Source organism: Callithrix jacchus, chromosome 4 (genome assembly GCF_049354715.1).
Source record: "Callithrix jacchus isolate 240 chromosome 4, calJac240_pri, whole genome shotgun sequence".
NCBI classification, from domain to species: Eukaryota; Metazoa; Chordata; class Mammalia; order Primates; family Cebidae; genus Callithrix; species Callithrix jacchus.
In genome coordinates this window covers 74,902,507-74,915,438 of record NC_133505.1, presented here as the reverse complement: position 1 = coordinate 74,915,438, position 12,932 = coordinate 74,902,507, and the positions used below count along the sequence as shown (strand labels likewise).

The 12,932-nt window shown below is 34.3% G+C and overlaps 1 protein-coding gene across 1 annotated transcript in view; it reads left to right on the top strand.

Annotated features, from left to right (window-relative positions):
• The window catches only part of LOC144582405 (uncharacterized), a 69,870-nt gene that overhangs the window by 33,051 nt on the left and 23,887 nt on the right, over window positions 1–12,932 (top strand). The window contains exon 3 of the mRNA XM_078370892.1: window positions 1,147–1,309. Coding sequence (XP_078227018.1) covers window positions 1,147–1,304 — 158 coding nt within the window. The 3' untranslated portion in view covers window positions 1,305–1,309. The remainder of the gene's footprint in view (window positions 1–1,146; window positions 1,310–12,932) is intronic.

The following is a 12,932-nucleotide window of genomic DNA, read 5'->3' as shown; positions in this document are numbered from 1 at the left end:
CAGAAGTAGGTGGAAGGTTGAGGAGGGAAGAAACTTGGCTTTACATCTGGTGATGGGGCAATTTTAAGAGTCCCTTTTCTGATACGAGTTTTGAATATATCAATCAGGAACTGAAGGCCTTCTCCTGAATTTAATGGCATTTCTCTCAAATTGCAAGTGGTTTCTCCAAGATTGTGTCTAGACAAAGGAATCCATGACTGGATGTGGCAGTACCTGGGCAGGTCCTTGTTCATCAGTCCTTTTGATCAGGGGCTCTGACTCGGTCATCCTTCTGGCTCCTGCAGTGTCTAGAATGGTTTTGCACAGTAGTCAGCAAATAAGTATTTAATGAATAAATCTTCATATATGTCTTACCCAGGCATTTATTAAAAACTTGAAGGAAAAAATAATCTATTTGTTTATATTCTTAACAGCATATATGACATAATAAATATGCTTATAGACAATTGTTAAAATGTAATTGGAAGAGTTTTATTTGTATTTTTGAGAAATTATGGTATTAACACATATTGTTGATCCCTTATTGACTAGGAAAATTGTAAATTACGATCATTTATATCAATTGTAAGAAATAAAGCAAATAGCAAAAATGTATGAGTTGATCATTTTTGTGTGCTTAAGTTCTACCTTAAAACTAAAATTTGTTATGAAAATATTTGGGCTCTTATCTAAGTACTGCCACTGATGAGAGAGTTAAGCTTGGAAATTTCACTTTTATTCATAGTGACAGAGTTGGCTATTGGATTAAATAAGATAATACATAGGACAGTACATCGCACAGTATAAACCTAGAATTATGGCATGCTCAATGCAGACAGGCACTAGGAAAGAGACTATAACCAGTTTTTTTTTTTTTTTAATGTCACAATGGTAGTTGTAGAAAACCCCATTGGTTCTGGAATTAGACAAAGTTGTGGCCAAATCCTTAGAATGACACTTACTTACTGACTTTGAGGAGTTAGCTGCATGCCAGATTCCTCATAAATAAAAGGGGCGGTCATTCATTTATACCTTCTTTGATTTCCTCAAAAGGTAAATATGGAAACGTATGTAAGATGTTTAAATTAGTGCCTGACACATGGAATTTGCTGGTCTGTGAGCATTTTCTCTTCCTTCCTATTCTTTTTTCTCCTCTTCTATGAACAGATCCTCAGAAAAGTGGACAGGGAACAATAAGGATATTCAAGAAAGGGAGCAAAAACTGCTATGATGATGGAAACAACAACCACCATGTGTTACTACTGGCTCTTCTCCATCCCCAAAATGAATTTAGTCTTACTGACTGTACTTTCTCATCTTGTTAGTTAAGGTAGGTAGTCTTGATAAATCAAAGACCTGAGTGTTAATTCTGGCCGAGTATTTGACTTGCACAACACCAAACATTTCCCTTAACTATTACTCTAGAATTCATTTCCTCATCTGATACTAGTATGTCTGATAATTTTACAAGTGATGGATAAGGGCTGAGAAGTGGGACAGGGAATAACTAAGACAATCAAAAGAGAAAAACATGCTTGTAAAGTGCCTAGAGCTGTGTAATTCTGAATATTATCCACTTTCTTATCCCCTATGAAAGTCTGTGGAAGAAAAAAGGAAGAAGAATCAAATCTGAAATTCATGCAATACATCCTTAATAAAGCCCTTAAATCCCATTACTCTAAACTTTTGGAATTGACTTGAAGTACTAACTACTGTAGAGCACCATCTAGTTTTGGCCTCTAGAACTGCAACCAAGTCTTCTGATTCTCAGTGGTAGGTGAAGTTATTTCCCAGTGGGGGAAGGAAAACTTACTTTTTAGTGTTTTTAGTTTATTTATTAAAATTCTAAATTGGCTTTTTTTCTGATTCCCTCAGAAAATAAGCACGCTTTGCAACGGCTGTTGTTCATTTGACATATTGGCGTTTCTTATAGAAAATAAATTATTCATAGATAAATATGAAATATAAAACAGATCATAATAGCAAAGGTTTATGTACATTTAAACACAATGCCGTCAGTGCTTTCATTATGAACTTCTTTCTCTGGAGCTTATAAATCAGCAGCATAAATTCCAAGCAAGTGTTATCTTGGTGTATAATGAACTCCAGTGTATTTTAGAAACAATCTAATGTCAATAATATCAGTATTTTATAAAAAGAACAAGATTCCACTTGACAGTTTTAGTCTCAAAAGTATCTTTTAGTCTGGAATGGAAAATTTGGTTTTCATTATCTGAAAATATTTTAAAACAAAATGTTTTTGCCGTCTTCATTTTTTCTTAGCTTAGAGATTACAGTATACATTTCAGCTAATTGTTTATGCTGCCCTTTTTGGTCAATTTAAATATTCTTCCAGTTATGTTTATTGTGCATGTGTAACTATTTAGAAGTAATTAAAAGAAAGAGAATGAAATTTTACAAGAGTTTTTAAAAGAATGAGAACACAGATTGATTTAGTTAACTTGAATTTTGTTTATAAAAAGACATCCTTCGTTCTTGGCAACTCATCATAGTCTTCATGTTCTATTCCTACATAGGCTTTAAAAATATTTATTAGCTACAAAAAGAGTAATCACTTTTGATTATTCTGACAAAAATGTTTTAAAAGTTTCACATTGAAAAATATCATCAATGCTTCAGAATCATAATACTTTAAATTTATATAGGATCATAGTACTTCAAAACACTATTTAATACATCATCCATTATCAACAAGCTTTATGTAAGAGGCCACTTTAAGTGCTTTAAATGATATCTTTTCTGTTCCTTAATTGTTCTACCTATACTTAATTAAACTTCTGGTTTATATTTTTCTTCTTGCCATGTAGTTGAAAATGTGTCTATTACTCTAGGAAAAAATTTAACTACCTGATGCCAGGGTTCAGTGGTTACTGGGAGCAGCAGAGTCTTAATATTCAGGTCATTTGATGCTTCTCAAGAGCTAAAACATAATCAGGTAATACTGAACCTGATGAAAGGTGAAATAAAGCATTCTTCAGTATAGTCACTTCTACAACACCCTGAAGAATTACTCTCATCCCAACTGACCCAATCATGCACTGTTCTGAAGAGGATTCAACACATTTGTCAGTTATTCTTAAATAATCCCCTTAGTCCAGTTCCAAAACTTCAAGATTGTATCATATTTTTCGTTTCTATATAAACTGTATTTCCAATCTTCTCAAAAATATTGCTTAGGACTCTAATCCAAAGCAAGCATTATTGAGCCACTTCTGGGTAAAACGTGCACCTATCAAACAATAAGAAAGCAAATTTTGGGGAACAAGAGGAAAATTGTCAAATCACTGGCTTTCCAGATAAGACAACTCTCAGTTTTAGTAAGTAACAATATATGGAATGATCAACTCTGTCAAAATTCAACTAGAATGTTTTGGACATTTGAATAAAATTGGCAAATTTGATTATGCTTTTTATTTTCAAATTGGTTTTTGGGACTCAAAGAAAACATTTGAAATGTCAAGGACTTAAGCTATTTGTTAACCAATTTACAAATAGGAGCCTATATATCTTACTTTGAAAAGAGTTACCTAATGTATTTGTTTTAAAGAGGTAATTAATTTGTAAATATATATTCTTTTTTCCAAAACAAAATTGCTCTCATCTTATGATTTTCTACAATACAGAAACAGTCTTTGAATATATAACTGCCTAAAGGTTTTTACTTTTTATTTTTACTCATCTAGATAAAAAAAATCAAAACTAATATATGAACTATACTGCCCCTGTGCAGTGAATGCTCCAAAAGAGCAAGTTTCTTTGAATCAGTAGAAATACAAATTTAAAGGGAAAAGCAAATAAAAGTTGGAGCAGGGATAGAATCTTTATGGAATTACTACAGCAGTTGGCAGATAAGACAATTAGGCCACATCAATAGAGAAACAAATGCACAAACACATGGATCTTTGATCAATTATCTAAAGTTGTTTCTCTTGAGATCATGATGAACAAGCTTACAATATCTGATCAGAAAGAATCCTAAAACAGCTACAATCATCCCTTGGTATCTATAGGGGATTATTTCCAGGACCTATCTCAGATATCAAAATCCGAGGATGCTCAAGTCCTTGAATTAAAATGGCCTACTATTTGCATATCACTTATGCACATTCTCCTGGATACATTAAATCTCCCATAGATTACTTATAATAGCTAATATAGCATCAGTGTTATGTGAATAGTTGTTAGTCTGTGTTCCTTAGGAAATAATGGCAAGAAAAAAGTCTGTATATGTTGAGTACAGATGCCTATATTTTGATCCATGGTTGCTTGAATCCAAAGATTTGGAACCCATTAATACAGAGGGCCAATTATACTATGTTTTGGAAACTTATATTTTTTATATAATTTACTTTTTTTTTTTAACAAACATAGAGACAAGGTATTGCTATGTTGCCCAGGCTGATATTAAACCTGTGCTCAAGTGATCTATCTGCCTAGACCTCCCAAAGTGTTGTGATTACAGGCATGATCCACCTTGCCTGGCCAAGGAACTTCTCTTTTTTGTCTTGTTTCCCTTAAGTTAGTTATGCCTGTGGTTATTGTTAGAGGAAATTTCTCACTAATTCTAAGCTTCTCTGGGAATATCAACTTTCTATTCGTAAAAATGTTAATTAATTGCCAACGACACCTTGAAACTACAAAAGTGTTCCGTGATAAATGTGCATTTTATAATAATAGAAACAATCCAAGTATCAAATTATGGAATCTTGTCTATCAGTGTTGATTTGCTATCAGAGGGTGACCAGATAGAGCAAAAAAATGGAAAGAAGGCTGAAAGAATAAGCTAATGCACAGAGTTGTAAGAGTTGCAGAGGCCGACGAGAGTAGCCAGTCATAGATGACAGAATGTGTAGAATGCTGGCATAGCAGGATGAGATATGTCATCTCACGTCTCTTGAGAAACATGACAGCCCCTTAGATGTAGAACACTTCTCATTGATTTCTATTTATCCTGTAAACTAGAATAGGCAGCACAACACAGAGCTGTAGTAGTCTATCCAAACATTTTCCTTTTTATATTTACATTTCCATGAAAACAAATTCAATGAAACCTGAACAATAAACCTAAATAAGGCTAATGGAAATGGTTAAATCTATCAAGTAAAATTTAATTTCTCATTAATATATACTTCTTGTTATTTATCTATAAATTCTAGAACCTTTGGACATCTACTGGAGTGGTATAAATTCTGAAACCATTGAGCATCTATTGAAATGTTCAGTGGTTCCAGAATTTACCTAACGGTGGCAAAAATATTGATCAAATCCTCATATCATCTCTATGATATTTTTGACCCAATCCTATAAAAACAAGAGTTTTAAAACAAGAGTCCACAATTTGACATTTTGTTCTATTATAAATTTATGTGACACATGGGGCTTTTTGCTAATTAACATATCTACTAATGTACACTATTAAAGAATACAGACCAAATAAAGGAATTTAGGTGTTTTTGTTTTTTGGTTTTTTGTCTGCTACAGTGTAGTGCACCTCATGGTCATCTAACACAAGAGCTGCTTTTCCATGTTTGTAGAAGTACCACCACATGAAGCAGAACTTGCCTCCCACCATTAAAGTTGCAAATATGAGATAGTTTCTTTCCCAGCTAAGTGCACAGCACAGGTGTATTTTTACCAGACTACTTTTACGGTGTGATTTAATCATTGTTTCTTGCTGTATATCTTTGAAGAAGCTATGTGAGTTACCCAGTACCTGTTTAACAAATCCATTTTCTGCTAACATCAAGCAGAGTTAGTTTCATTTGCTGAATGAAAGAGAGAACAAATGAAGAGGCGTGGTTGCAGACTACAGTCTATCATGACAAAGGAGTGAAGCAAAGGGTCTAATATCTGGCCTGGTGGAATGGAAAGCAGTGAAAATCCTATTTATATTAATTGATGGTTCTTCAGAAATCACAGCATCAAATTATTTACTAAATCACCTGGGATGAAATACCCACTGAAGACAAGGCTTTGGGGAAATAGGTGGCCAGTCCCCATGAGTAGTTTGAAGGGCTTGAAGAATTAAAAGACAATTCTTGGGAAAGGGTAGTTACTTCTAACAGTACCATAAAACTTGTACATAAAGAGAATGGCAAGGTAAAGGAGGATAGCTAAGAATCTCTCTGTTCCACATTTATGGAACAAATTTATCCATCTGTCTGATTTTGTTTCCTGGACATATATTTTTCCGAAGAAAATTTGCAGTGGCATGGGTGCCTGATGGAGCACTAATAGGACTAAAATCACTCCTTTCACAAAACGTTCAACTTGAATTTTGAATGATTTCCCCTGTACTGGAAAGAGATACTATTAAGTAATTAAATCCAAGATAGATAAGGAAATAAAAGAACATCTAATCCTTAACTGTGTTAAAATTCTTATGTCAAGATAAGTGAATTGTGTCATTAATTAGGCAGGTTAAGGTATAAGGCATGCTTCAGACTTGAAAATACAGAGTTCAGTAGAGAAGTTGGGAACAGAGTGAGCAGACAGTTGAAGACAGTATACAGGATTTGAAGACAGGAGAAAGCTAACCTGACAGCAAACATTGGCCTCAATGGAAGAACAAGTGTTTAAAGAAGGGTCAAACAAGACTCAAGTAAGCACTGACACCAGCTTAATCTCTAATGCAGAGTTTTAGTAGCAGAGGAATCTAATCAATTGTTCAATTCATAAGTTGGCACATCCCCATCCCTTCACATTTCCTAGGGAAGAGGGACTTACAATATTATAATTAACTAAGTCAATGAGACCTCAACAACTGGCTTTCAGTTAAGTTGATGTCTCAGGAGGCTCAATTTTTGAAGATTTTAAAAAAAGAACTGAGGTAACTAAGGACTAATATATACATATGGAGGTGTGAATCCAACCTATTAACTCAGGTCTATAATAAGATGAGTGGGGAATACAAAGATTTAACATTACCTTAGGTACTTAGCCAATAGCACAGGAGTTTTTGGTCAGCACGAGAGTTGTGCAGTACAAACAGATTCCCAATGTCAGAGACAAGGCCATTTACAAAGTCCCTAATAACAAAATTTCCTACTTCAACTAGGATTCTTCAGGACCTAAGCTGATATTGATTTTTAAAATTCTGTGACATCCATTTGTATGACACAACATTGACTGAAGAAAACAAAACAAGACAAGGGTTGAAAAACTGCCTAAGAGATCATTTAAAAGATTTTACTGTCATGGTTTAGAGATCACAGGGAATGAGAGTTTTGCAGAAGACCAGAGATGGTCATTGTAGTTTCTACTTTGAAAAAAGAAAAACAGATAAATCATTTAAAAGTAGATTAAAAAATAGAGGTAGACTTTGCTTCTTGAAGAAATTCCATTTGGATCATTAAGCAGAGAAATTTTCAACTTTAGGGAAATAATGTAGTAAACATTAAATGAATTAATGAGTCACTTAGATAAGATATACCAAGATAGCATCATTTCCTTTTTAAAAAACAAGGTTTCGAGACTGGCGGTAGATAAAATAAAAACCAAATGTGTAGTCTACAAAATATTTGATTGAAGCCCTTTTTGATAATCTGTGAAAAAGATAGTGAAACATTAACTGAGTAGTAGTATAGATATTAACAATGTAAATTGTTTAGTAAGAAGTTACACACTGAATATGAAGTTGAAACTGACTTTTCTGACTATAAAATTCCTTATATATTAAGGACATTAGTTATTTAAACTTTTTATAGAAATTTAACTTAGGCCAAGTGGCCCAAGATAGAGATAATGCAATTAATTTAGAATTATATAATCATCAAATAACTTCATATTGTCCCATTTCTTTATAATTTTCACATTTTCATTACAGTTACTTCTGTTAATAGACTTTGATAGGAATTGAGATTTTTATCTTTCTTCGGCCTGCATTTCATGGCACCTTTGTGTTTTCTTTGTTAGATGTGTTACAATAGATAACACTTTTTCCAATATCCTGCAGTTTCTTCTCTGAAGACAGGACCACCTGGAGAACATTCTGCTTTTTCATTTCATGAGTTCTGATAAGAATGAACTTTGATGGCAGTCTCTCTATTTAGGTGAATGGTTTGTGTGACCCCGTTGCTCCTCTTGCTTTGATCTGTAGATGTTCATCCAGAGGAGCACACTTAGAATAGAGAATCTTGTGTGCCTGAGAGATTCTGAAACTTTTACCAGGCTAATGATAGTTCATGCAGAGAAGTAGAAGACACAGTATTGTATGGATCTTTAAAAGTTCCCCACTTGTCTTTCTAATAGAAGCCCACCTGTTCATCATGGAATGTGAGATGGAAGCCTGAATTGCAATGAAGCTGAAGAAGATACTGCATTACAATTAGGGATTCAGTTTATTTCAGGTTTAGGTCCCAGGCCTGCTAGTGGTCATCCTGAAGCTATTACGTTTCATCGGTTTCTATGAGACACATTGTGGGACACAATGTCTTCTGCAACCCTGGGTTCTCAGGGTAGACACAACTTTAAAAGTGTAACTTTTCTCTTAGGTTTCTATTTTTCTATTTTCTTCATATGACTAGAATAATCTCTGCTTATTAGATTGTTACTCTTGTTTTCCAGCCTTCTAAAGGGTGGGTTTTCCCTCAAGAACTTATCTTTTGGCTTCTTTTTTCTTACTGATCAACCATCTGCTTTGATGATCTTATCTAATTTCATGATTCCTGCCATTTCCTCTATGAGAATGACTCTCAACCCCCATTTCTAGTCCTGATCCCTTTCCTAATCTCCAAATTTACAGTTTGGACTCCCTGTGCAGCTTGACAGAGCGCTCAACTCAACAGTTTCAAAACTTATTCCCTATTCCCATACTCTCAATTCTCAGAAAATAAAAAGGAAAGAAATCTTGTTTCTATAATTTAAAGAATAAAATAGGCCAGATGACGTGGCTCACAGCTATAATCCCAACTTTTTAGGAGGCTGAGGCAGGTGAATTACTTGAGCTAGTTCAAGTCCAGCTGGGCAACATGGCAAAACAGTCTCCGCAAATTTAAAAAAATTAGCTGGTGGTAGTAACACACGCCTGTAGTCCCAGCTACTTAGGAGGCTGAGGCAGGAGGATCACTTGAGCCCAGGAGGTAGAGGCTGCAATGAGCTATGATTGTGCCACTTCAGCACTCCAGCCTGGGAGACAGAGTGAGACTCTATCTCAAAAATAATAAATAAATTTTTAAAAATTAGCTTTTGTAACTAGTACCACTAAATACTATATTTGCATTCATCAAACATGAATTCAGGTTTTTAAAAAAATTTCATTCTCATAGACTGTATCATCTACTGTAATATATTTTACTTGTAATATATTTTACTCTGCCTCTTGTTGTCCATTTTTAAAACTACTCCCTAGTTCAGGCCTATTTTGCTTTTTACTATTATGATAGTTTTCCAGTGGATTCCCTACCTCCACAGCATGTTATACACTGTTGTGACATTTATTCCTAAAACATAGGAGTAATTATGTCACATTCCTGGTTATAATCCTAAAAGGTTCCCCATGGTTTACCAAATTACAAATAAAATCCTTGCCTGACTTCTTGACAGCAGCTGCATCCTACTTTTTGACTTTATTTTCCATCATCTCAACCAGAGATGAGGAGAATTTTTACATCATTTGTGCCCAAATCCATGGGTGCCTGTCAAGATGTTTATTTCTGAGGTACACTTTTTACTGACTGAAGCAAAATCTCTAAGCATGGAGGCTTAGAATTTTCAGGTTCAAAACCTTCTAACACACTTTTTAAAGTTGTAGAACCGTTATCCAAAATTCAGTCGAAGTTGTCAATTTGCTGATTGTCAAATATGGCCATTCTTGCCTCTTTCCCTTTATTCATGCTCCTTCCTCTTTCTGGAATGCCTTTTCCTTCTGATCTCTACTTATTTAAATCCAATGCATCCTTCAAGAATTACCCATACCACATGCCAGGCCCATTGCAAGTGTTCCCACTAAATAAATGACTTTTTTTCTTGGCAAGTTCCTCAACTTCTCTAGATCAGAATTTCTTCTATGTCAAAAACACTGTTTTAAATTAAATGATCTCCAAAGTAACGTTCATCTATATGACCATGTAATGGTAGAAGCTTCTGTTTGAGCAAATGTCATTGTTAGAAATAGGTAATTTCTGGAACCCGGTGTGTGGTAAACACCAGTTCTTCAGTTGCACCAACTCTGACTCTTATGTGTAGAATCTGCTCACTCCCTAGCTGCATGCCCTGAACACATCAAAAAAGCATAGCAAAGGTTTTGAGAACAAAATTGTCAAATAACCCACTATACAAGACCTACACTAACTGCTAAGTGTCAGCCAAGGGGCAGACACAAAGAGCACAGCAAAACTTTGCTACTAAACCAACATTGCATACAAGAGATGAGCCAGAACTTTCCCTGTACAAACAAAGAAAAGAAGTCAACACTCTCCAGAGGATTTTAACAGCATCCAGAGTTTCACAGCATAATGCCTAAAATATCCAGGACACAAGCAAAATGACTTAGCATACAAAAAATACAATAAATTTTCAAGAGAAAAAGGAACCAACAAATGGAAACTCCAAGATGATCCCGATGTTGGAATTATCAGGTAAAACTTTACACTGACAATTTTAACCATCCTTCTTGAGGTAAAGCTGAACATATTCGAGATGAATGACAAGTTAGAAGTTCTCAGAAGAGAACTCTGAAAATGTTCCCTATGTGCTTACAAGAAGGTATATTCTGCACTTACTCGTTGGCATATTCTGTCATGTTCCATATATGTCCTTTAGGCACTAACTGCATTCTTTAAACCTTCTGCACTCTTATTTTTATTTTACCTGCATTTAACAGTTTGAGATACTATTGTAGATACTATTTATATTTTGTGGCTCTGCCAGTTTTTGATTTATAAATTTTGAACTATTATTAAATACATATAAATTTGATATTTGATTCTTATTTAAAAATTGAACATTTGAGCCAGGCATGGTAGCTCATGCCTGTAATCTGAGCAGTTTGGGAGGCCAAGGTAGGCAGATCACCTGAGATTGGGAGTTCAAGAACAGCCTGACCAACATGGAGAAATCCCATCTTTACTAAAAATACAAAAGTAGGTATTGTAGCACATGCCTGTAATCACAGCTACTTGGGAGGCTAAGGCAGGAGAATTGCTTGAAACCTGGAGACCGAGGTTGCAGTGAGCAGAGATTGTACCATTGCACTCCACCTGGGCAACAAGAATGAGACTCCATCTCAAAAAAATAAAAATTGAACATATATCATTATGAAATTACTCTATTCTTAGCAAAGATTTACCTATATAATGGGAGAAGCACTTGATGGGCATTTAGGTTATTTCCATCTTTTTTGTTGTCATTTTTAAAAAGCTGCCGAAACATTCATGTATATACCTTCTAGTGAACATGTGCAGAAATTTCCCTTAGGTATAATTCTATAAGTTAAAATGCTAGGTAGTATGGTGTGGGTACATATTCAACTTTATATCATAATAATGCTCTATTATTTTCAGAGATGCTTCTAGAATAGTTTTCATTACTCTACATCCTTGCCAACCCTTCAGGTATTTGTCAACTTTGAAGTGTTTTTCCATCATGTAGGTATGAAGAGTTCTTCATTTTTTGGTTTAATTTGTATTTCCCTGATTACTAAAGTGTCTGAATATTCTTTTATTTATTATTGGCCATATATCCTATGTGGGTCTATATAATATTAGGGTAAAAAAATGGGCAAAATTAATCTATTATGATAGAAGTCATAATAATAATTATGTAATGAGAAGATGGGCTGTTGTCAATTTGTAAAGGTCATAAGGAAGCTTTTTGGGGTGCCATATATGTTCCATAGCTCCATCTGGATGTGGTTACAAAGCGTATGCGTAAGCAGAAATTCATCAAGATATAAACTTAAAATTTGTGTACTGTGCTGTAGATGTTATAAAACAATGAAAAAATGTTCTCAGCTGAAAAGGGAAAGGTAAATAACATCACAGCATTTCTGAAACAATAATAATAACACCATATAAGGGAATCTTGAGGATGCAACTGAATTAGCAATTTGAGACAAAAATCATAATTTAAAACTATGTCAATAAAAAGAAAGATAAATGCAAAAATTAATGAAATGAAAAAATAATAAAACTAATAAGTAAAAATACTGGGTCGTTAAAAACTCAAGAAAATAGGCAAATATCAAGAACACAAAATAAAAATGATTAGGAGAAAATAACCATTGAATAAAGGGCTTTTAAAAATTAATGAAACTACCTTTCACAAACTTCTGCAAATAATGTTTAAAACATAAATTAAGTGGCTAATTTGCTAGGAAAACACAATTTGCCAGAATCAACCACAATACAGAAAATTTCCCATGGTATATAAAATTTTTTTAGCAGTCTCTATTAAAATTAGACATATATACTTTAAGACCAAGTTCTTATATATACATTTAAAAAAACTACCCACCCACAAAACATTTTACAAGTATTTTTAATAAGGGAATTCTGGGCCGGGCGCGGTGGCTCACGCCTGTAATCCCAGCTCTTTGGGAGGCCAAGGCAGGTGGATCACGAGGTCAAGAGATCGAGACCATCCTGGTTAACATGGTGAAACCCCGTCTCTACTAAAAATACAAAAAAAATTAGCTGGGCATGGTGGTGCGTGCCTGTAATCCCAGCTACTCAGGAGGCTGCGGCAGGAGAATTGCCTGAACCGAGGAGGCGGAGGTTGCCGTGAGCCGAGATCGCGCCATTGCAGTCCAGTCTGGGTAACAAGAGTGAAACTCTGTCTCAAAAAAAAAAAAAAAAGGGAATTCTATAAAATCTTTGAAATCTGTAATTGAATGATGTTTCAAAATTTAGAAAAATAGAGAAAACATATTTTATTAAGTAGGGTTAAATGTAACAAATAGCCTTAAAATTTACAAATACTAGTTAAAAAATTTT